At 35.4% G+C, this 25,200-nt stretch overlaps 1 protein-coding gene across 2 annotated transcripts in view; it reads right to left on the bottom strand.

Annotated features, from left to right (window-relative positions):
* OCA2 (OCA2 melanosomal transmembrane protein) overlaps positions 1–25,200 on the bottom strand; it is a 656,645-nt gene that overhangs the window by 377,201 nt on the left and 254,244 nt on the right. For both annotated transcript variants that reach the window (XM_072614578.1, XM_072614579.1), the window contains one exon: positions 23,958–24,090. In XM_072614578.1, the coding sequence (XP_072470679.1) occupies positions 23,958–24,090 (133 nt within the window). The remainder of the gene's footprint in view (positions 1–23,957; positions 24,091–25,200) is intronic.

Raw genomic sequence — 25,200 nt, 5'->3', positions numbered from 1 at the left:
ATTTACAAAAATATAAATTGCCCAGATTAACAGAAGAGGAACCTGAATATGTAAATAACCCCATCTCAGAAAAAGAAATTGAACAAGCCATCAATGAACTCCCATGGAAAAATATCCAGGGCCAGTAGATTTACAAGTGAATTCTATCAAACATTTAAAGAACAGTTAATTCCAATACTATATATTTGGGGAAATTGGTGAAGGAGTCCTACAAAATTCTTTTTATGGTACAAATTTGGTTCTGATACCTAAACCAGAAAGAATCCAAACAGAAAAAGAAAATCATAGACTAATTTCTCTGATGAATACAGATGCAAAAATTTTAAATAAGATATTAGCAAAAAGAATACAGCAACTTATCAAGAGAATAATACATTATGATCAGGTAGGATTTATACTAGGAATGCAGGGCTGGTTCAATATTAGGAAAACTATCAGCATTGTTGATCATTGATCAACAACAAAACTAACAGAAACCATATGATAATCTCAATAGATGCGGGAAAAGCAAAATACAATACTTATTTCTATTGAAAACACTGGAGAGCATAGGAATAAATGGAGCCTTCCATAAAATAATAAGCAGTATCTACCTAAAACCATCAGTAATCATTATATGTAATGGGGATAAGCTGGATGCATGTCCAATAAGATCAGGGGTGAAACAAGAATGTCCATTATCATCACTGTTAACCAATATGGTACTAGAAATGTTAGCCTTGGCAGTAAGAGAAGAAAAAGAAAGAGAAGGAATTAGGATAGGCAAAGAAGAAATTAAGTCTTCATTCTTTGAAGATGATATCATGATATACTTAGAGAATTCCAGAGAATCAAGTCAAAAACTACTTGAAATAATAAATAACTTTGACAAACTTGCAGGTTACAAAATAAACCCACATAAATCATCTGCATTACTATATATTACTAACAAAACCCAAAGGTAAGAGATAGAAAGAGAAATCCCATTTTAACCTGCCAAAACAAACTCAGGGACTATTTGAACACAATCACAAAACACTTTTCACACAAATAAAGTCAGATCTAAGTAAGTGGAAAACCATCAGTTGCTCGTGGGTAGGTCGAGCTAACATAATAAAAATGACAATCCTACCTAAATTAATTTAACTATTCAGTGCCATACCAATCAAAGTAGCAGATAATTATTTTCTTGAGCTAGAAAAAATAGTATCAAAATTTACCTTGAAGAACAAAAGGTCCAGAATATCAAGGGAACAAATGAAAAGAAATGGTAAGGATGGTGGAAAGCTAGCCCTGCCAGATCTCAAATTATATTATAAAGCAGAAATCATCAAACCACTTGGTACTGACTAAGAAATAGAGGTAGACCAGAGGAATAGGTTAGGTACTCAAGACACAGTAGTTAATGAATATAGCAATCTACTTTTGATAAACCCAAGGATCCCAGCTTCTGAGATAGGAACTCACTTTTTGAGAAGAATTGCTGGGAAAACTGGATAACAGTGTAACAAAAACTGGGCAAAGACCAATGCCTTACCCTGTACACAAGAATAAAGTGGAAATGGATACATGATCTAGGTAAAAAGACTGATACTATAAACAAATTAGGAGAGCAAGGAATAGTGCACTTGTCAGATTTGTAGAGAATGGAGAAATTTTTGACTAAACAAGAGATAGAGAACATTATGATGGGCAAAATGGATAATTCTGATTACATTAAATTGAAAAGTTTTTGCACAAACAAACCCAATGCAACCAAGATTAGGAGGGAAGCAGATAACTGGGAAAGAATTTTTGCAACTAGTATCTGTGATAAAGGCCTCATTTCTAAAATATATAGAGAACTGAGTCAAATGTACAAGAATACAAGTTATTCTCCAATTAATAAATGGTCAAAGGATATGAACAGGCAGTTTTCAGAGGAAGAAATTAAAACTATCTATAGAAATATGAAAAAAATTCTCAAAATCACTGTTCATTAGAGAGATGCAAATCAAAACAACTCTGAGGTACCATATCACCCCTATCAGATTGGCTAGCATGACAAAATAGGACAATGTTAAATGTTGGAGAAGATGTGGGAGAGTTGGAACACTAATTCATTGTTGACGGAGCTGTGAAAAGCAATTTAGAATTATGACCAAAGGGCTACAAAAATGTGCATACCTTTTGATCCAGCAATATTGCTTCTAGGACTGTATCCCAAAGAGATTAGGAAAATGGGAAAGGGTCCTACATGTACAAAAATATTTACAGCAGCTCTCTTTGTGGTGGTCAAAAACTGCAAATTGAGGAGATGCCCATCAATTGGGGAATGGCTGAACAAGTTGTGGTATATGAATGTAATGGAATACTATTGTGCTATAAGAAATGATGAACAGGAAAACTTGAGAGGCCTGGAAGGACCTATATGAACTGATGCTGAGTGAAAGCAGCAGAACCAGGAGAAGTTTGTACACAGCAACAACTATTGTGTGTGAGGAATTTTTCTGGTAGACTTAGCCCTTCACAGCAATGCAAGGACCTAAAAAATTCCCAATGGACTCGAGGTAAAATGCCTTCCATAATCCAAAAAAGAACTATGGAATTGAACTGCAGAATGAAGCAGACCATTTTCTCGTGTTACATTTTGTTTTGTCCTCATGTTTTCTCCCATTCATTTTAATTCTTCTATGCAATGTGACTCAGGCAAAAATGTATTTAATAAGAATGTATGTGTAGAATCTATATAAGACTACATGCTGTCTTGGGAAGGAGGGGGTGAGAGGGGCTAAAGTGGGGGAGGGAAGGGGAAAAGATCTAAGACATATGGAAGTGATTGTAGAAAGCTGAAAACAAATTAATTATTTTTCTTTTTAAAAAAGAGAGAAGTAATACAACTGCTCCCTCCTCCAAGTCTACCTTCAAACCCTCAGTCTCTCAAGGGAGAAAAAGTTCTTCCTTATTTTTCCTCCCAATGCTTTGCCTGGACCTATTCTTCACATTTATGTTGTTCTGTTTTACCAGTTTTACTTGTCTTTGTCCTAATGAGATTGTGAGCTCCTTGAGGACAAGAACTGTATGATATCTACCTTTGCATTTACACTGTGGTGATAATTTTCCATCTTTGATTTTCTTTTATTAATTTTTATTATTTGGAGGAAGAATCAATGCCTTTTCTCCTAGCTAGGAGGTTATTTAGCTAGGTGAAACTTGTCCATTGGGTTATGGAAATGTATTTAAAACCTGAAACAGTCCTCAGATAAGAAGTCAAAAAGGGAGTCAAGGCTTGCCCAAATAATTTGACTTATACCATATTTGAAAAAATTCTCCTGACACCAACTCTGTAGGTATGTAATTATCCCCTCTCAATCAGCGTATTTTGGACTCTCTAAATGTAATTGATTTGTAATCTGACTTAATTTACCAATGGAATCTAATTAACTTGGTTTGTTTCTCAAGGGGACATATGAGATTAGGTCTCTTTTTAACTAAGTATATTCAACTTCTAAGACATTGAAGGATGCCTGAGATTATGTATCAATTTTTTGTAACTTTTATGGCCTAAAAGGATCTATGAGATCACAATATGTAAAAGAATTAATTCTCTATTTATCTGATGTAATTTTGTCTATAAGAAGCCTTATTAGAAGCCAAATCTTGGTTCAGGGTTATTTTTATACCCTGAGCATTAAATATTATAAAACCTACATCTTTTCCTCCATAATTTCTATGTTGTAGTGGATTTTTTCAGCAGCAGTGACTTGACGAACTTACAAAAGGAAATGTTTCTCCCATAACGACAGCTGCCAGCATAGTACCTTGCATGTGGTAGACACATGTTGCATTGAACAATTGGATTTATGATATTTTTTAAACATTCAGAATTTATACACTTGGTTTTTAATGAAAATGATATTTAGTTTTTAAAGCTTTCAAATTATTGTAAATTAATTGGACTGGATGATTTTTAAGGTTTAACCCATCACTAATAGTCCATGACTCTGATATTTAACTGCACATTTCACTACCATAGGAGAATGACCTTACAAAGAGGCAAAATCTTTGACACGAAGGTAGCCAAAGGTTTGGGTTTTTTTTAATGTTTAAACTAAAGTACAGATTCATATCTTGGTACCTTAATAGAGAAAGAAACTTTTACTTAATTCAATTCTTTTTTCATAAAAGCAGACATTTTCTTCTATTGAGAAGCTCCATACCTAATACCTAATTCAATAAATGATTAGGATGTGTTGATGAAAGAAAAGACTGGCACAGTAGACCTCCCCAACTGGATACAATTAATGTCTTATTAAGAACAAGAATGATGCAAAGATATGGTTGCTGAAAGTCTCCAGCTATATAGTAGAAAACATAAGAATTCTATGGGTTGCTTTTATTTGGGGCACATAAAGAATTTATCATAAAAAGCTCATGAAATACCAAAAAAAATTGTCCAACCTTCATTTCAAGACATAAAAGTGAAGCGGTAGGTTTCTTTTTTCTTAAGGAGCTAATTAAAATCAAACACACAAGAAAGAATACATCTTAGCCCTATCCTTACTAAGGTGAAGTGAAAGGACAGGATATTCCTATATTTTGGAGGCCTAACTCTTATTGGGTCCCATAAAGATGAAGCTATATCAAGGTCAGAAACAAAACCTTCTTGAAAGTATATGAAAGTTGTCTTTATTACTTACAGTGTCCCTTTTGTGCCCCTCATTCATTGTTTTTACATATATTCAACTGGTGATTATGTGCAGACAAGGAGGTAGCAGGCATAGTGCATAGAGTGCGAGATCTAGAGTTTTAAAAGACCTTAATTCAATCCTACCTTATATTTTCTAACTGTATGACCTTAGGAAAGTCATTTTCCTCTTCCTCAATTTCCTCATTCATAAAATGGAATAACAATAGTACCTAACTCAAAGGGTTGTGAGGATCAAAACCATTGAGAAAATATATGCAAATTGCCTTTCAAACCTTAAAACCACATTTAAATATTTATTATTATTATTACTTACAGCATAATGTGGCCTAGATTTATGGAAGATCTGTCCTTTGCCATTTCACTCATTAAATGCCTTGATATGAAACTGGTTATATCTTTTAGAGAAAAAACAACCATATTAATTTAGGAACTAGTGAGTAGATGCATAAATACAGAGTAATTTCAACCTGGGCTAGCTATCCTGGGACCCTCTATGGGGGCAAGGTGCCACTAGATGTTCCATATGGAAAATGCATTACAAATTTTAAAGGGTTATGTCAATGCCAGCTATTATTGGCCTCTTCTCCCCATTCTCCCCTTGGTGAATTACTATGTTTGCACAGCTTTATCTATCATTTCTAAGCAGATGTCTCTTAAACCTCTATCTCTACCCCTGACTTTTCTTTAAGGCTCCAAATCCACATACACAACTGACTAGATGACATTTTACCTATGTCACCTTTTCCACAAATTCAACACATTCAAACCAGAGGTTTTTCTTTCTATGAAATGTTCTCTTCTTTCTGACTTCATTATTTCATCATTCTACCCAGTCTCCTGTGTTTGAAAACTTGGGGTCATGTTTGACATTTTTTTCCTTCTCACTTCTCATGTCCAATCAATTATCAAATCCTATTGATTGTTCCTCTCCAATTTCTCTCACTTTTTAATATCTCTTTAAAATATTCTGCCTCTGAAATACCCCTTTGATCCCACAGCTACTACCCTTGTTCACACCTTCACTACAATTGTTGCAATTGACCTTTGTCCCGCTGTGGGACTACTCTTTACCTAGAGATCTGATTGTACTCAAAAATCTTCAGAAGATTTCTATGATCTTTTAAGACCTACACTCCTCTCTCTCTCAAGTATTTAAGACCCTCTAATAAACTAGTACCAGTATTTTTTGCCTCTCTTATCTCTTATTATTCTCACCTAGCCAATGTTCTAGTCAAATTAGATTACTCTATCAAATCTGTCTTGTGCTTTTCTGCCTCTGTGCTTTCAAGCTCCAACCTGTGCTTGGAATGTCCTGCCTCCTCTTATGCTGTTGAATTCTTACTTGTACTTAAAGGGCCACTAAAACTTCTATCTCAATGAAACCTTCCTTATTGTTGCTAACCGCTAGTGAATTTTTCCCTTTGAACCTTGTATAGGACTATGTTTTGTACCTCACTCATGCACTCGTCAAGTATTCTTTTGTAAAAACTAACTAAATAATAATATTAAAATACATTTTTATGATATCTCCATGTGTGTCATATCCCCTATCAAAACTGTACTTCCTACGAAGACAGGGACCTTTAACATCTGACCTTTGCTCTTCTCCCCAATACCTAGGACGATTCTCTGCACAACATATGCACTTGAAATATGCTGATTGAAGTAGAATGAAGCTAAGGTCAAGATATTTAGAGAGAAAACTAGGAAATAGATTCTAAAGGAGGCTGCAAAATGGCCAAACTAAATCCACTATAGAGAGAAGCTTGGGAATTTGATCCTATATGTACTGTAGGAAAATTACAGTTAACTGTAGTGAAAAGTAAAAGAAAAAGTTTGGGAGTTCAGCCAGTAAATCAAAGGAAATAATAAAGAACAAGACTTTCCTTTTCTTCCATTTATGCTAGCATTCTTAATTTTTTTGTGTCATAGACTTCTTTGGCATTCAGGTTCAGTCTATGAACCCCTTCTCAGAATGATGATTTTAAAAGAGTAAAGTAAAATACACAGGACTGCAAAGGAAGCCAAAGGTTAGTCAAAATAAAGGTAGAAATTTTTTTCTCATTTTTTCTCAATGAAGTTCACCAATTCTCTGAAATCTATCCATAGACCACAGATTCGTGGATCCTATGTTAAGAAACTTTGATTTAATATGCATCAAGACTAGTTCTATCTACCCTAAATTTCTAAGACTTGAATGATCAAAGGAAAGAAGGACAGAGAGCTAGCACCAGAGTCCAGGGGTGGGGAACCTGCAGCCTTGAGTCCTCAAATGTGGCCCTTTGACTGAATCCAAACTTTACAGAACAAATTTGTGAAATTTGGATTCAGTCAAAGAGCCACACTTGAGGACCGAGAGGGCCACATGTGACCTTAAGGTCATAGGTTTCCCACCCCAGACTGTGAATATGGTATCTGGCATATAGTAAGTGCTTAATGAATGCTTGCTGACTCACTCTAAGTGCCTTCAGAAGTTTAGTACCCTGAGACTAAAAGTAGATACTTATTAAATATTTACTGAATTGAAACCAAGAGATTCATAAAGAAAGAAAGCAATTTCTAAAAAAGACTTCTCCCTGAAGGCAAACTTGCTTTTACCATTCTGGAAGATTTAAACTCCTGCAGCCCCTCCCTTTCATTGGATGACTTCTCCTAGAACCTCGCCTTAAGGAGAACGCCCCCATCAGCCATCTCTTCATTTCATACTAGACTATACTCTGGACTCATCCATCACAGCCCCATATAAGTACTTCCCTCCCTCCTTCAAGCTTCCTTTTATATGCTATCTACCCCCATTGGAATGTAAGTCCCCTGAGGATAAGAACTTTTTTTACTTGCATTTATATTCCTAGAACTTCAGGTAGCATCTGAAATATACTAAACACTTAAGAAATTGTCAACTGATTGATGGAACTAAAGGAAGGATGCCATGATCCAATCCTTCATTTCAAAATAGCTTCAACTCTTGAAACTCTGAAAGCATGGATGCTTTGTTTCATCACATATACAGAGATCTCTTCTAGCCTTGAAATCAACATGCTCATGTGAAATCACAACATTATAAAATACTAAAGCTTTAAAAGACTTTAAAAATTAGTTAATCCAATCACTTTTTTAATGGGCAAGGTAACCGAGACCCAGAATGGTAAAGTGATTCACACACTAACATTCTAATCTATGAATAAATGACATTAAAAATAATAAAAGAGGAAAGATCCACTTAAAATTCTCTCCAAGCATAGTCCCCAGTTCTAGAAAATTACTGAACAATTAATTTCCAATGACATGGTAATAGCTTATAATAATAATAGATGGTATTGTGGTACTGTTTACAGGTTTCCAACTTGCTTCTTTAGCAGCAGTTTTTTGAGATAAATGTTATTGATTAAAAAGCCTCATTTTACAGAAAAATAAATTGTAAAAAAGTGATTGCAGCTTATTAATGATCACATGATTAATTAGTATTCAAGTCTAGTGCTCTTTACATCACACAATCTACCACTGATATATAATAGTTGTTAGCATAAAGAATAGGGATGGACAGTGGTCTCATAAATTTATTAGTATAGGAAATGTTGTATGTAAACAGATATTATAACAAGGCATAATGTGAACATTAACAGAATCTACCTGTCACCTCCTGAAAAAATTTCCAAAATGGCAACTCCCAGGAATGTCATTGTCAAAATCCAGAGCTTTCAGATAAAAGAAAAATACTGCAAGCAGTGAAAAAGAAAGAATTCAAATAAGTGAGGAACTTCCATCAGGACTGCACAAGATTTAACAGCTACCTCTCTACAGAACCAAAGAGCAGGGAATGAGACATTCTAAAAGGCAAAAGATAAAAGTTTACTATCAGGAATAACTTACCCATCAAAAGAAAACAAAAACCTACAAATAAAAACAATTGATCTTCAATAAAACAGATGGCTTTGAAATATTACTGATAGAAAAGAAAAAGTATTGAAAAGAAATTTTGGAATACAGATACAGGTATTGAGATAAAATAAAAAGGTAAATATGAATAAACAATGAGAAGGGAAGTTGTAAGAATGAACTATTATATTGTAAAGGGGAGGAAGGGATAAAAGAATAGTCCCAAAAGACCTAGAAATATCTTTGTGATACTTTGACAATACTGAAAGAAGAAAAGGATGATGGGAAAAGGAGGGGGAAAGGAAAGGAAGAAAAATGGGGAAATTTCTCTCAAAAAATATTAGGATCTGCACTAGAAATATATGCAAATGTGGAAGGATTAAGTTAAGTGGGCATCACTTGAACTTCACTTTCATCTAAACTGGTCAAAAAAGTGCAGAATATACATACAGAGTTTGGTGTTGAAATATGTTCAATTCAACAGAAAAATAGTATAGGAAAGTCTCGTGTGAGGAAATTCCCTCTACCAATGCAATCATATAATGTATCATCATAAAGAGTTGTGTAGAGTACTGAGAGACTGTGACTTAGCCAGGATAGCCCATATGTGTCATAGATGAGACTTAAAGTTGGGCTTTCTTGTCTTTGAAGCCAGTTCTGTATTTGCTATGTCATTCTACCTCTCATTTAGGACTTTAATTCTTAAGATTAAAAGCAATGTCTAAGTTTCTCCTGTGACTGATATACTGGTTCTACAGGCAATTCACAAAGGGAAGTTTCAGACATGTTTTGACCAATGGAATCTTTGCTGGAAAAGATGTGAAGTCTTCCAAATCCTTTGATGGATGGAATTGATTTGGATGTGTGAATCATTGCATCCTTGTTAGTGCACGGGATTTTTAAGTCATATTGCTTTATATTCACATCATGAACACGGTAATAACAAACCTTTTGTTTCCTTGCCAGATTCACATGTTTAAAAAACAAGTATTAATTCAAAAGCTCTTCCTGGAAATTCTACTGTCAAAATCAACCTATGGAGAATACAAAACCCAAAAGAGATTTATAATCATTTCTCTAAAGCTCACATAATAACAATGAACCTCTTCATCCAAACCAAAGTTAACAAATGAAAAAAGGACATGACCTTTCTCTTAAAACTAATAAGACTATGCAATATGAAAACATAAAGTAACATTATTATATTGGTATTTGTAGGACAACACAGACTGAGAGGTGGCATGGGATAGCAGGTAGATCATGAAGTCAAGAAAACATAAGTGCAAGTCTGGCTTCTCACACATGCTGGCTATGCAACCCTGGGTAAGTCACTTAAATTCTCTGCACTCTAGACAGCTTTCCAAAATGTATAAAATACATTAAAAAGGTCAATGTGAGTTGATACAGGGACTTTCTTCACCTGGAAAAGTCCTTATAGCAAACAATGAAATCAGAAGTCCAGTCACAATCACTATTTTGTTTTACAGTTTTGCCTTACAGTCACAAAGCACTTCCACATAAATTATCTCAGTTGATACTCACAAGAACCCTGAAAGAGAGGCAGGACATATATTATTATGTCCAAGTTTACAGGTGAAAAAACACCAAGAGATTATACGACTTGATCAGGATCACACAGTCAGTTAGCAGCACCTCTGAACCAACCTAAAGCTAGAAACTAGAACCAGATTTATTTCAATTCAATCAACAGAGGCCATGCATCTACCGTATATAGCAAATTCTAATAGAAACATGAGCCACTAAACCATACATATGAATATGAATTCCCATGGCTGCACATTGACTTAGAAAACCACAGGTCAGCATTATCTATGTCCTACTATATTTTTATTTATTGTGTTACATATTTTCCAATTACAATTTAACCTGGCTCATGGCTATATTTGGGAATATTGCAGGGGCAGCATTGTGACCTGTTGGCCCCATTTTTGATACATGTTATGTACTGGGTATCATGTTAGGCAATGGGAATTACAAACACAAAAATGAGGCAGTCTCCACTTTCAGGGAGCTGCCCTTCTATTGGACTCCTGGTCCAGTGCTCTCTCTTACATACCTCATAAGATTGAAATAAATTTGATGAAAGTTTGCTCTTTCTATTTGCCTATAAGACTTATGAGATACATAATCTTTGAGGACTTTAACTTTGAGTTAATGCCAATTAGCACCCTGCTAGGGAAATATTGACAACAGACTTCAATTTTTGTTGTTCAGTTGTTTTAATCATGTCCAACTCTTCATGACCTCACCCGGGATTTTCTTGGCAAAGATACTGAAGTGGTTTCCTGTTTCCTCCTTCGGTTCCTTTCACAGATGAGGAAACTGAGGCAAATAGGGTTGAATGACAGACACATAGCTAGGTTCAAATCCTGGCTCTGCTACTTCCAACCTCTGGAACCTTGGACAGCTCATTTCACACCATTCCTTTCTCAACTCTAAATACTATGAGACTAAATAAAATTTAGTAAAGTCTAAGAATACTAAAGCAGTTTCATTCTGAATCAGGTAAAAGAAAATAGTATTGCAAATCAGGATGATAAAATGACATAAGACAATTGTCAAAGTAGAGAGTGCAAAACTGACAGGATGGCCCAAGGTTTAATGTTTTGACAGCAACCTTTTTGCAGAGTTGATGGAGAATTAGCAGTTTACTTGACCATTTTCCTGGGACTTTGAAAAAAAAGTGAAAGTTATTTTGAATAATTGGACACTCATATCCTCAAGGAAATATGAAGCAAATCAGCCTGAGATTTATTTCCAAAGAGTTCCAATAAACCTAACTACCATTTCTGCACATAAACCACTAGACAAGAGGGGGATGAAATTGACATTTCTTTGGCTTACAACAAGAAGCAGCCAATATAATTCTGCACCAAAACTCAGTAGGCTGCTAATAATGGAAGCAGCAGCGCCAATGAAAGGAGAGACACCACTGAGGGGAATATCATAATAATCTTCAAATAAGGAAACCACTTGTTGAAATATAATGACTGAAAGTGACTTGGCAGTTGAAAAGTATAGGATAAAATGACATTAAACTCATGGGTAGTTAGGTAAGTCACTGAATTTTTCATCATCATGCTTTAGAGATTCTTACCAGTTTTCATATTCAGAGCTGAAATAAAATTCTGAGGGATTAAGAAAACATCTTGGGGAAAATTAAAGCCATCAATATTATCCTTTGGTACAGTAGTCCTGACTGTCTTTCATATAATGAATGTAACAGATGCAGACACACAAATAGTAGGACTATAAAGTAATTACTTGTGACTTGGGGTAGCCACCTCATTATTTTGTAATCATACGTACATACACATATACACACACACATATACATATGTGTGTATGTATGTATGTATGTATGATTACAAAATAATATATTATATATATTATCATATCATATATTATATTTTATATATTATATTACATATATAAATTATATTATATATATTATATAAATTTTATATATATATACATATATATATATACACACACACATAACGAGTGCTTTTGCTCTTGACTTTCAGATGTGGGCACTCCCTAGATTTCATCCTTTCTTCCCCTTTTCTCTCCATATGTGATTTCTCTGGGAGATTGATTGCATTTGTCCCACTTCAGTTGACACACTATGCATATTATTCCCAAAACCCTCTCTTGCTAGTTCTGACTTCTCACCTCTTCTCTGGTTTCATTATCCTCATAGTCTTCTAGATGTTTCCACCAAAAAAATACTGTCACTGAGTACATCTGACAATCTTTTAATCTTCCTTTAATAAATATTTTGAATATTGTGCACAGTACCCGAGTTATAGAAAATAATGATAATGTCTGTTGATTAACTGGCTGATGTACTGGGTGCTACTTGGGACATCTGCATGGATAATACAGTTCCTATCTTCTAGGAATTTACAATCTATTTGAGGGGATAAGATACAAATATTCCCAGTGGTGTCATAAGAGTGTTACAAAGGCCTGTATATTCATGGATGGTTCATTCATGTTTTCCTTTCTCCATTCTGAATTGAACATGTATTAGAAAAAGAAATGGTCTGACTATCCCAAGACTTCACCAGCAACATGACTTTGAGTAAGGCATTTAATCTCTAAGGTCTTTCCTTTCACCTATGTAAAATGAAAAAAAGGAGAATGAAACTTATAGCTCTAAAATCCTGCAATTCTCATTTGAAGATGACAGTGATTACTCTCTGAATAGAGAACAGCTAAACAATCCAGTGTTTGATCAACAGCCTTTTCAACACCGAAAATATAAAGATCATCTGTAGCCTGGGAACTGTAAGTCTGTATTTACAGAATTTGCCACTAATCAAACTGTTAAATACGGTAATATCTAAAGTATCAAGACTAGGTGGAATTTAAAAACTTACTAAGCCAAAGTAAGGAAAACACAATCTGTGAGGAAGAGAAAGGAAAGTGTGAATTTTATACAACTATGTATGTTTCTAGCTCAATACATCCTTAGAGGCCATTCAGTCCAATTCCTTCATATTTTCAGATGAGGGAAATGAGTCTGAGACAAGTTAAGTGACTTTCTCAGGGTCATTTGTCTGAGATAGGATTCACATTGGGGTCTGACTCCAACTCCAGCACTCTATACACTTTGACCCCTAGCTACCATATATAAATGTATGGAGTCTGGCAAATTTATACCTAGAAATTTTGGTAACCAAGACAAGCATACCAAAGAATGCCCTAAGGGCAAGTCTCAGAGTGAAACTTAAGTAAGATCAGGGAGACACTCTAGGACACAAAGTCCTTCCTCTGTTGGAGCACAGATATCAGGAGATAATTTTGTTTTTATTATTCATTTAAAAACATTAAATTTAAAAACCCTCTGGTTTTTTTCACTTAATAGTATTTTATTTTTCCAATTACATGTAAAAATAGTTTTCTACATTTTTATAAAATTTTGAATTCCATTTTTTCCCTCCCACCCTTTCTTCTCCCTTCCCCAAGACAACAGGTAATATGATATAGTCTATGCATTTACAGTCATATGAAACACATTTTCCTATTAGTCATGTTGTGAAAGAAGAATTAAAACAAAAGGAAAAACCACAAGAAAGAAAAAACAAAAGAAGAAAATAGTATGTTTTGATCTACATTCAGATTCCATAGTTCTTTCTCTGTATGTGGATAGCATTTTCCATTATGAGTCTTTCAGAATTGTCTTAAATCATTGTACTGATGAGAAGAGCTAAGCCTATCAAAGCTGATCAGCGCACCTTATTGCTGTTACTTTTTCTCCTGGTTCTGCTCACTTCACTTAGCATCAGTTCATGTAAGTCTTTCCAGGTTTTTCTGAAGCATGCCTACTCATCTTTTCTTACAGCACAATACTATTCCATTACATTCATATACCACAACTTCTTCAGCCATTCCCCCAAACGATAGGCATCCCCTCAAATTCCAATTCTTTGCCACCACAAAAAGAAAGATCTTACTTTGTGCTAAGCACTTGTGATATAAATAGAAGAAAAAAGTCAGTCATTGCTCTCAAAGAATTCATTCTCTAATTAGTGTGAATAATGCATAAAATAAATTTCAAATTCAAGGAGAATGGAAAGGTCCAGTGATTCTAAGAGCTTAGTCTATCTCAAGGCATAAGAGTCGAAGGTAATGTTAAGTGATCAGATGACAGTGCAGGGGATCAGGAAAGGATAGAGAGACAAGGTAAGGCCTGCAGGGCCTTAGGTTGCAGTAGCAGGGCAGAAATTAAGACCTGGTAGTGCACCATCTCACCTGAAGAAATAGCACTGGTGACTCCTGTCTCATCATTTTCCATTTGTAGTTCTTAATGTCTAGAATTTCATATTCAATTTCTGTCTTTATTTTAAAACGTTCACCCTCCAATTTCTTCTCTTCTGGTCAACAACAACCACAATTGTTTTAAGTTGCTTTTCCTCCCAGATATCCCACATTTCATGCAGAACTAAACCAACTAAGATAGTATGATCTAATTTCCCATCTGTACCAATCTCCTACACAGAAAATCAATTGACAAGGGAAATTACAACATAGATTCCTGGTTGGTGTCCCTTTTCAGACAGCTGTGACCTGTTCTTTAGCTGTAATGATGCTAGCAATAGAATAGTTTGTGGTTATGATGGGAAATTAACATATGTTTCCAAATCATTTCATTGATCAAAGCAGTATATTGCCAAAGTCTGTTTTTTAACAGTTATTTTCTCTAACTCCGCGAAATGCTACATTGGTTGCCAGCATGGAAACAGGCAAGAAGAAACCTCATTGCTACTCAAAATAACAACATTTAGCACTTAAATCCAGAAACACTCAGCAAATGGTACCTCATTAATTCACACCATATCCCATTGAGGTGGGAGGCTTGCATATTCTATCAAGACAAGAAAAAGGTTAGAAGTAAGAACAAGAAAAGAACAAAGGAAAAGAAAAAAATCTGGCAGAAATATAAACTAATTTTACAGATCTGAAATGAGGAGAAATGGAGTATTGCCAAGCGAAAGAGGACAGGAATTACCTGGAACAACTTCTCATAAGAAGCAAAATAAAGGAACTGAGAAAGAGTCAGAAAACAAGTTCTCAGCTGGTCTGGCAGAAAAAGATCTGGAGCCTCTTTTTTAGCCATCAAAGGGCAGGATAATGAGCATTTATATAGCATCTACTGTATGCCAGACAATGTGATAAAAGGTTTTGTTGATTTTTTGGGTTTTTTTACAAATATTAAGGTCCAAAGAAGGCAGAAACAACATGGAGGTAATACTGAAGAGTCAATCAAACAGGAAACGCTGCTATCTAGGCCTTGTATGAATAGGATTATTGTGCCAAAGCTACAATGCCTCTAGCATCAGTGCCTTCAACCATTTGAAGAAAGAGACTGAAGTGATGATAAAGGTTGATTCCTCTGGGCCTTTGTTCCCAAGTGAAAATGATCCTGACTAGGAAACTGAGTTTTCAACTAAACAGACTTCAGTTCAGCATGGCCATGTGGAAAGGGTACTAGATTTCAAGTCAGGAAGGCCCGGGTTCAGATCTCACCCTTTGCTACTAACTGTGTCCCTGGAAAAATCATTTCATTTCTTTGAACCTTTAGGTTTCTCTTTGGCAAGGTGAGGTGGTTGAACTAGATGGTGCCTAGCTCTAACTCAATGATCCTATGGTTCAGCACAGGAGTCTTGAGCAGAAAAGAGAATTTTCTACTTATCAGAGAGTATAATAGTAAATTTTCATGCCTTCCTTACCTTGGAGTTGGCTGTGTAACGTGGTAGATAGAATGCTGGGCCTAGAAGTCAGGAAGACCTCATTTAAAATCCAGCCTCAGATACATCCTAGCTGTGTGGCCACAGACTAGTCACTTGACTTCTGGCTGCCTCAGTTTCCTCATTTGTAAAATGGTGATAATCATAACACCTCTCCCTCAAATGAGATATTTCTAAAACGTATAGCACAATAAGAACACAATAGATGCTTAATAAATGTTTATCTCCTCCCATAATTCCTTCCTTCCCAGAATCAATGTTAGCTGTGCCTCATCTGTTCTCCTAGAACTCTATGGCATTCTTAAGCACTTATATTTTATATTGTTTTATATTTATCTGTGTACATCTCTTCTACTCAAAGACAGAGCTTCTTCACTGCTGATTGGAGGATCGGTGACTCAAACCCACCTCAGTCCTCTCTTACTGGAGCCCAGATTACAGGTTTCTCACTATCTGACCTCTTATGCCCATCCTCTTGCTTAGTCCACAACCAGAAGCTCAGGACCTCTTTCTTCCACAAGGTTGCATAGTAGACACTTAGGCCAGGGGATAATAATCAAATCAATACAGAGCCAAAGACCTGAGATACAGCTTCCATTGCTTCCAGGAACAACATAAACACCTACCAATCTACTGACCAGTGGCTAACAAATTCTGTCTTCAATTTATTTCTGTGATTTGGAGTTAAAGATAACCCTAGTGAAAACTCCCTTATCTTGCCATCAAGTACCAACTCTTGCCTGTTCATATTAGTCCTATCTTTCCCATCTCCCTCTCCTTCTCTGTTCAGTCTTTCCTTGGTATCCTTCAGAAACTCCTTTCCACTATTAACCAACTACCATTTACATTAAACTTCTTTCTCCAGCACTTTCCAGCTCCTTGAAATCAGAGAAGTCTGATTCCTCCCAGAAGTTACAACACACCTGGCCACCCTCTTCATGTCTTGTTCCATGTCCCCCGCTACACTGAGAAGATTCCTCTTCCCCAACACCTCTATGTTCTTCCATTATCACTCTCATTCAGCAAACTCTCCCTCCCTGAGATTTTCTATATTTTAATATATAGAAACTGTAAATATATATTACATAAATGAGCATATATAAATGTATATGTGTGTGTATATAATTATACACATATATTTGTGTGTGTATATATATATGTATGCATGTATGTATGTATATATGTATGTATAAACCCTTACCCAGATCCTGGTGGCTATTATCTATCATTTCCTAGGTCTTCTTCTCTCTTTTTAAACCCCTACCCAAATTCTTATCAATATCCCCACAAGCACCCTAGTATATCAGTCACCTTATTTCTTTTTTTCTTTTCTTTTTTTTAATGGGTATAATTTTTTTAAATTTATTTTTAGTTTTCAACATTCACTTCCATAAATTTTAAATTTTCTCCACCCCCTTCACTTCTCCTCTCCCCAAGATGTCATGCAATCTGATATAGGCACCATATATTCATTCTTATTCAACATATTTTCACATTAGTCATGTTATACAGAAGAATTAGAATGAATGAGAGGAACCATGAGAAAAAAATAACAAAACAAAAAAGTCAAATAGTTTGCTTTGATCTGCATTCAGATTCCATATTTCTTTCTCTGGATGTGGATAGCATTTTCCATCATGAGTCTTTTGGAATTGTTTTAGGTCCTTGCATTGCTGAAAAGAGCTAAGTCTATCAAAGTCAGTCATTACACAATGTGACTGTTACTGTGTACAATGTTCTCCTGGTTCTGTTCACCTAACTCACCATCAGTTCATATAAGTCTTTCCAGGTTTTTCTGAAGTCTGCCTGATCATCATTTCTTTATAGCACAATAGTATTCCATTACTTTCATATACTACAACTTGTTCAGCCATTCACCTCATTTCTAATGGTCCATATCATCTTCACTCAACACAAAAGAACATACAGCAATGGTTATATACCCTGGATTCCACCATCACTAACAAAGCTCCACTTCCATGATCCAGTGAACAGAAATTCCTATTTCTGCTTCATTACCTTATCATGAGATAGAGGTGATTCCGGATTCTTGAAGGCTCTACTAGGGAAACACAAGGTTGAGCAGTTCTTACCAAACTGGAAAGACTTTAAGAAGAAGCCAAGTGGTAGATTCTATGTCAATTTCCTTAGGATCATCTTAGCTAAGATCAGACAGGTCTATAAACATGTTAGCCTTAGGGCTGTAGTTAGATACTTTTTTGTCATGGATGCCTTTTGAAGTCTGGTGAAATCTGTGGACCTCTTCTCAAAATGTCTTTAAAAGTATAAAATAAAATAGGACGGGGAGTGGCAAAGCCAGGATGACAGAGTATCACCTGAACTCTCCCAAATACCACTCAAAACACCTTTAAAACAATACTTCAAATTGAATTCTGGAGCAGCAGAATTGACCAAAGGCTGAGTAAAACAATTTTCTAACCCAAGACAATTTAGGAGGTTGGCCAAAAAAAAAAAGTTTGTCTTACCTGGGTAGTGGTTGGTCTAGAGAGCAGCACAGACCATACCATGGCACCAGGACCAGGCTTTGGAGATGGCTACAGCAGCAGTAACACCTTTGAGAGCTCTCAGCTCTAAGTCAACAAGTAAACATCAGGAATCCTTATTTACTTCTTAGTGGTCCACAATGTTTAGAGTCAGGAGGACCACAGTTCAAATTCAGCCACAAACACTTACTAATTGTGTGACCCTGGACAGGTTACTTAACCCTGTTTACCTCAGTTTCTTCAATTATCAAATGAACTGGAGAAGGAAAAGGCAAACCACTTCAGTATTTCTGCTTAGAAAACAACAAATGGGTTCATGAAGAGTGAGACAAGACCGAACAACATTTCTTATTTGAACTTGACTCTACTGCCTTCAAACTGCCACCAAACTGTCTCTTCCTTGTTTTGGAACCAGATCCAGGCAACTGAGCCACATTAGGTAAATTACCACTAGATTTCCCAGAATCAGAATTTATGAAAGTCTACAGAGAAGGAACCTAATGAGCTACAATTCCTAAAACTTTTTTTTTTGGAACACTAATTCCAGATAGAAGCAAAGAGATGTAAACAACTCGTGTGAAACATCAGGGTGGGACTCACTAAAGAAAGTATTGATTTTAACTAAGAACATTGCAAAATGTCTCTGCCCTGTTTTCCATGTCTACAGAGAGAAATAATAACTATACTGTTTTAGTCTTTAGGGAAAACTAATTGAAATAACTCGAAACTGTTTTTCAATCCAAGGCCCTGAAAAGAATGCTTCAAAGCAATAAACAACTTGATGCTAAAATGTCAAGTCCTCATTAACCCATAGACTTTTCAACCTCTGTTTGGGCCAATGGGCTACAAAATATTCTAATATAGATAAAAGCTGAATCCCTACACAAAGCAATTAATCTAAGTATCCTCAAAATAAGGTGCTTTAAAATGCCTCAAAACCAGAAAAATCAGGGCAGCTAATGTAGGTTGCCTGAAACTCCAAAACCTCAACTGATTGCCAATCAGCAACCAACATGTCAGATATTTCGTTGATTAAAGCAGGTGCTTCAAACAATCCATATCAGGTTATTACAGAATCAAAGAAATTAGAGATGGAAATGGTCCATTAAATCATGCTTGGGTCCATTAAGTCATCCTCTCTACTTCTTCCAAACCAGGTAACTAGAGCCCCCTTCGATGAAATCTTCTTTTGTCAATCACCTTTTCTTCCATTTCAAAAGAAAATTTAATAAATAAAGGGAGACCTCTGCATTTATTTTCATTGAGAAGCCACTGATTAACCTCTTAGCAATGGAATAGCTCCTGATTGGAATAAAGCAGGGTGAACAGGCTGATTATAAGAATTCTGGATCTTGTGTTATTAAGCAAATAGTAACTGATTATAAATTAGGATACTAATCTGAATGAAAAATTTATAAGTTTCTTGAAAATTTCCAAAACCTTTTTATCCTTCAAAAAGTTTATTTTTAAGTTAACAGCCTGAATTCCCCTGTCTTGCATAAGTAATTAAAGGAAACAGTATATGGAAAAGACAAAAATGGTACTTTAATTTTTAAATCTTTTAGGGGATCAGGATTGCATTACAATTGGGCTAAATGCCATTGAAAAAAATGCCAGGACAAAGAATAAGTACAATAGAAGGCAAAAGGGTAAAAGTTTTGAGATGGAACAAAGTGAAAGCTTCTAAACATACAAATGTTCAGCACTTCAGATTTTCTTTTAAACTGATTTGGGAAAAATCAAACTGGATACCACATAATTAATGTCGAGGTTGAATTGATTGGTGGTTCTAAAGTAACATTTGCTATGATTTTTTGAAGCAATCTAGAGAGACTAAAGAAAGTATAAACCTGTTAAAAATAAATAATTATTCTTCAAGAATTAATCTCCAGTGGATACTTGGAATAATCCCAAGAAACATATTAAATGGTTCTTCACCAAGGGAGTAGGCAGAATAAAGACTTTACAGATGGAAGGTTCTCACATTTTGAGGCGTTACAAATAGGGATTTATGGGGATTGATTCTTTTTAAATGACTAGACTCAAAAGATTTTTAAGTATACAAGACATCAATGACCAAAACAGACACTATGCAAATAGGCACTATCATTAGAATGTCATTTCACCAAGCTAACCTATGAACCAGACCATTTTGAGTTACTAATAGCATCTCTATAGGGCAGGACCTAGAAAGACATCACCATTGCATTTGACCCTACTTAGGGATGGTTCTGTTTGCATGCATAAGTACTCCCATGGCTATGTTCAAATGGGCAAAGGAAATGTAAAAATAGAGCACTGAAAAAATAACATATCATTTCCACGCTTCCTCAGACTTAGAAAAAAGTTCATTTGTTATTGTGGTACATAGGATTCAGGTCAGAATTTTGCAGTTAGACTACAACCACCCATATTCATCAAATAATTGCTCAACCCTTCACTTAATTTTGCCTGTGTAAATACAAACTTAAACAGATGAATTCATTATTATCACATTCTAATTCTAAGTTCTCCATCAGGATAATAATTACAATCAAAAAATGAGAAATTAAAGAATATTCATTTCACTTCAAAAATACAACTTACAGGTTATGGAACCACTCTAGATGCTGAATCTAAAAGAGCTATATAATGAAAATAAGTCATGAGATTTAATTGTCATGGAAATCTAATTATTACAAAAGGGCAAATTTTGATTGAATTTGGGTTCAGAAAGAAAAGCAAAAAGATTGTTTCAGTCACCCAGATAGCAAATACCACCATAAAAAATAAAGAAAAGGGCAATAGGAGAAAGGACTTTTTTGTTCTTCAGAAAGGTTGGGCCTTTTACTACTAGGCAGGGCTATTTATAAAAAGATAATTACAAATGCTTTTAAAAGCAAACCAACTTAACATTTAAATGAATCAAATTGGACCTAATGGTTACTATTGTCTCAGTATTGCATAGCAAATTGAAATGCAGCTCCACTTATAACTTTTCCTGTTGTATTTTACAATGGACTGCTTCCTTTACACTTTGGTGCAAAAGACTCCCTTCCTTGGCCCTTCAGGTTTTGACCTACATTTCACCGTCCTCTTTCTTCTCCAGGATTCTATTGCACTAGCAGTCATTCAGCATCACTTAGTTGAGCAGTTTATTGTTCTCTAAACACATAATGTCTGTGAACTTGGTCTGCCTTACTAAATTGTAAGTTAAGGCGGCAAGGATCATATCTTTTTTATCATTCAAAGTGCTCAAGGCTGTTTTCAGTGCTGCACTGAGTAGTCAATAAATGTGTTGAAATTATCCAATGTGCCATTTAAAGGATTTCAGGTGCATCCTGTTTTCTTTACATTTGATTTCTATCATCATTATCATTAGAGATTCAAACATACTGCCATAACTTCCTAGAGAGAATCTACCCTGCAGTAACATACCTTCTTCCTCACAAAGAATGATTTCCAGGTGCAAATTTCAGATGACAAAATAACTTCTTAGAACAAATTTCATACTCCTATAAAAAGTCAACCTTCCAGAACTGTGGAAAGGTGCTATCTGAAATGGCTCATAATTATGCTTTCTACTTGAGCACAAGCACAGTCAGCTCCAATGGAAGGAAAGCAATTGGGTTTTTTGTCCTTTATTTTCTAAAAAGACCAATGGCATCACGGGGTAATGTCTTGGCTTGTGCAAATTGGATTTAAGTGAGGTAGAGTTGCCAAAGTCATCAGAACCACTCTCTCTTGCAGAATAATCAAAGTCTATTGACATGACAAAAGTCAGGACAACTGGTGATGGCCTGGGATGCAGTGGATGACTTTGGAATATTTGATGTTTAACCAAACTCTAAACCAAAGCACTCTACAGCATCTGCTTCAGCTGCCTTCAGTCTATTGGAACAAATTGTCCTCAACCATCCATTCTAATGAGTGCAGTCTTCACATATTTGGGGTAGACACCACCCAATTCACCAATGAGTTTGAGGTTTGTCAGTTACCCTCAACCAAGCTCAGCCTCTCTGCCAAGATGGTTTACCAAGGTGTGACCATAGCACATGCTACAGCTTCTTGGAGCCACAGGTGAGAGTTGAGTATCAAGTAGGCACCAAATGTGGATGAGAAGCCCTGAAAAGGCCTCAGCAAGCCTTCACACCAGAGGTACTATTACCCATACACCCTATGAAATGAAAATTATACATGAAGGGGAAAAAATTTCTACCTTGTATAATCACTGACTGTGAATCACAACAAAACTATTTAGAACTCTAATTACTAATTATGAAATGAAATTTAGGTATCTTACTAAAGATGAAGGAAAGTAATGACAGTGAGCTGGCCTCAAAGACAGGAAGACCTGAATTCAACTTCCATTACCATGACAGATACTGGCTTTCTGGTGCTGGGGCAATCACTTAACCTCTTGATGCTCCAGGCAATTCTATAAAAGTGAAAAAAAGGTACCAACCCACACCAATAGAGGCAGATTCCTCACCTGGGAGTTCCCTGTGTTAATGAAATCAAAAGTTGAGTACCTATCCACTAAAGATGAAGAATAGACCATTGGCCCTGTAGAGCTCAATAAAAAAAAATTTTCTAAAATTCATGAAATGAATTAAAATTTTAAATTACAGACTCTATGAACTACAAAAATGATTCACCTCAAGTCACCTGAAGTCAAACTGAAAAATTTTAAAAAAGGCAAAGAAAATACAGTATTGTCAGCAACCATCCAAATAATGGCATCAAAAAATTTGGACATTATCCAAACTTTGGTCATATCCCAAGGAAAACAGAGCATTTCCCAAACTATCTGGATAGCTTGCAATTTTTCCAACTGTTAGACCTTCCCAAGAAAATTTAAAGGGAAAATGTCAAGTATCACAATGACAAGAAGTCTTCTTCACCATGGTTAAAATCATACAAGAACATTTGAGGGCATATTTAGGAACACAGGGATCCTAGGTATAAGTTGTCCATTTAACAATTACTTATGTTCTTAATGTGTTCCCTAACTTTTCTGTAGGATCTATTAGTACAAAAATACCTCTACACACAAAGATGGAAAGACTCTTACTACATACATGCATTGAGCTAAACAGTTTACAAATATCATCTCATTTGATAGTACAGACCCAGGCTTCATTAAGGGTAATGCTGTTTTACTTAACAAGTCTGAACACTAATTGGTAATTGAGTTATGGTACCTTTTTTATTTTGGTTCATATTTAAGTTACATTTCAATGCTAGAACGATTGTTTGTCATATGGCTCATGTACCATAGATTTAACTTATAGTACATGATTTGGACTATAAATGATAGGCATTTGAATCATCAGAAAGGATCTGAAAGGACTTACTTTCTGGATTTTATAAATTCTATTAGAGAAACTGAAGAGGACATACTTAGGAAAATCAGGATTCATGGATTGAAAGGTATTGAACTTGCATTGTGATCAGGAAGGAGTAGTGATTCCAACCTCCACTTATATTAGGCAAACATCTTGGCAGGTTACATTTATCTCATGCTCTGCCCATATTTTATGTTACATTTTTGTGCTAAAACTCATTTTCAAAGAGAATTAAATTAAATTACTTTCTTGTCATCTCACAGGAAAAAGGAAAAGGTATAGTTCCCCTGCCCCTCAAACTTACCAACAATCTCACTTGGTTCCTTATTGTAAAGCTTCTTGTTCCAGTAAAGGAGTCTCAGGAAAGGAAAGGAGACCAAGAGAACAAGACAAATTCCAATGAACATGTGTGCTGTGAATCCAGCAAAATCCATTCCCTAAAGGTTAAAAAAAGAAAGAAAAACAGTAGATTGAGCCTCACTTTCCATAGAGATGAAACATTATTCCATTTCAGTTGTGTTTTAAATTCATTGACTCTGTCTATATAATCACAAAACATCTGGACAAAAAAACAATAAGTACCAGTCATTTGTCCGAATGTTTTATGTACATAGTAGAAAATATTTTGAAAAATTTCCAGATATTTGATTGAATTTTTCATTTTTTCTCAACAATTTCCCACACAACATATTTGTTAGAAAGATCCTTGGGAAAGAATTACTGTTGGAAAGTTAATAGATTGTTTTTTAATCTGTATAGTTTGCAATAAAATAGATATATACGTAGATGTTTATAAAACTATGAAAATTCACCTATGCATGTAGGAATATATTTCATATTTGTATAACATATACATACATATTTATCTACACATTTTTAGTGTTTCAAAATGTATACGACTTCTTAAGTGTTCTCCTCCTATTAATGAAGATCACAACTCCTCCATGACTTACAAAATGATTTTTGAGTATGGTTGTTGCCAAAATTCATCATAATATGGTGGTCAATATTCTGCTTATGTCCCCTTCAAAAAGTAGTCTAGCTGATCCTTGGACAATAAACAAAAATCCACTACTGAGGCTATACTGTAGGCCTTTCTCCCTTGCCAGAAATAGTGCTCAAGTGTCATAGTCTTTTGGAATTCCAGATTGTCTCTATGGTTTGATGAGGCATCCAAATAGGAATTTGTGGAAGAATAAAAGTGGGAGAAAAAGAGAGACAGACAGTTTAATATGGAAGAGAGAAGGCTTAAGGGAAACGTGACAGTGGCTTCGAGTACTGGAGGAAGTGTCACATGAATACAGGATTAGTCTTGTTCTATTTGGCCCCTGAGTGCATTTGGTTGACAAATATTTATTAAGCATTTAATATGCACCAGAAACTGTGCTAAAATGTTAGAATACAAGAAAAGCAAAAACTCAGTCTCAGCCATCAAAGATCTCACATTCTGGTGGGGGAAAACATCCTGTAAATGACTATGTGCATAAGCAGAATAGATGGAAAGTGATCTTACAGGGAAAGCACTAGCACTGGAGAGAATAAGGAAT

This window comes from Notamacropus eugenii, chromosome 5 (assembly GCF_028372415.1).
Source record: "Notamacropus eugenii isolate mMacEug1 chromosome 5, mMacEug1.pri_v2, whole genome shotgun sequence".
NCBI classification, from domain to species: Eukaryota; Metazoa; Chordata; class Mammalia; order Diprotodontia; family Macropodidae; genus Notamacropus; species Notamacropus eugenii.
The sequence above is the reverse complement of the archived record's forward strand: the minus strand, read 5'-3'. Positions and strand labels throughout refer to the sequence as shown.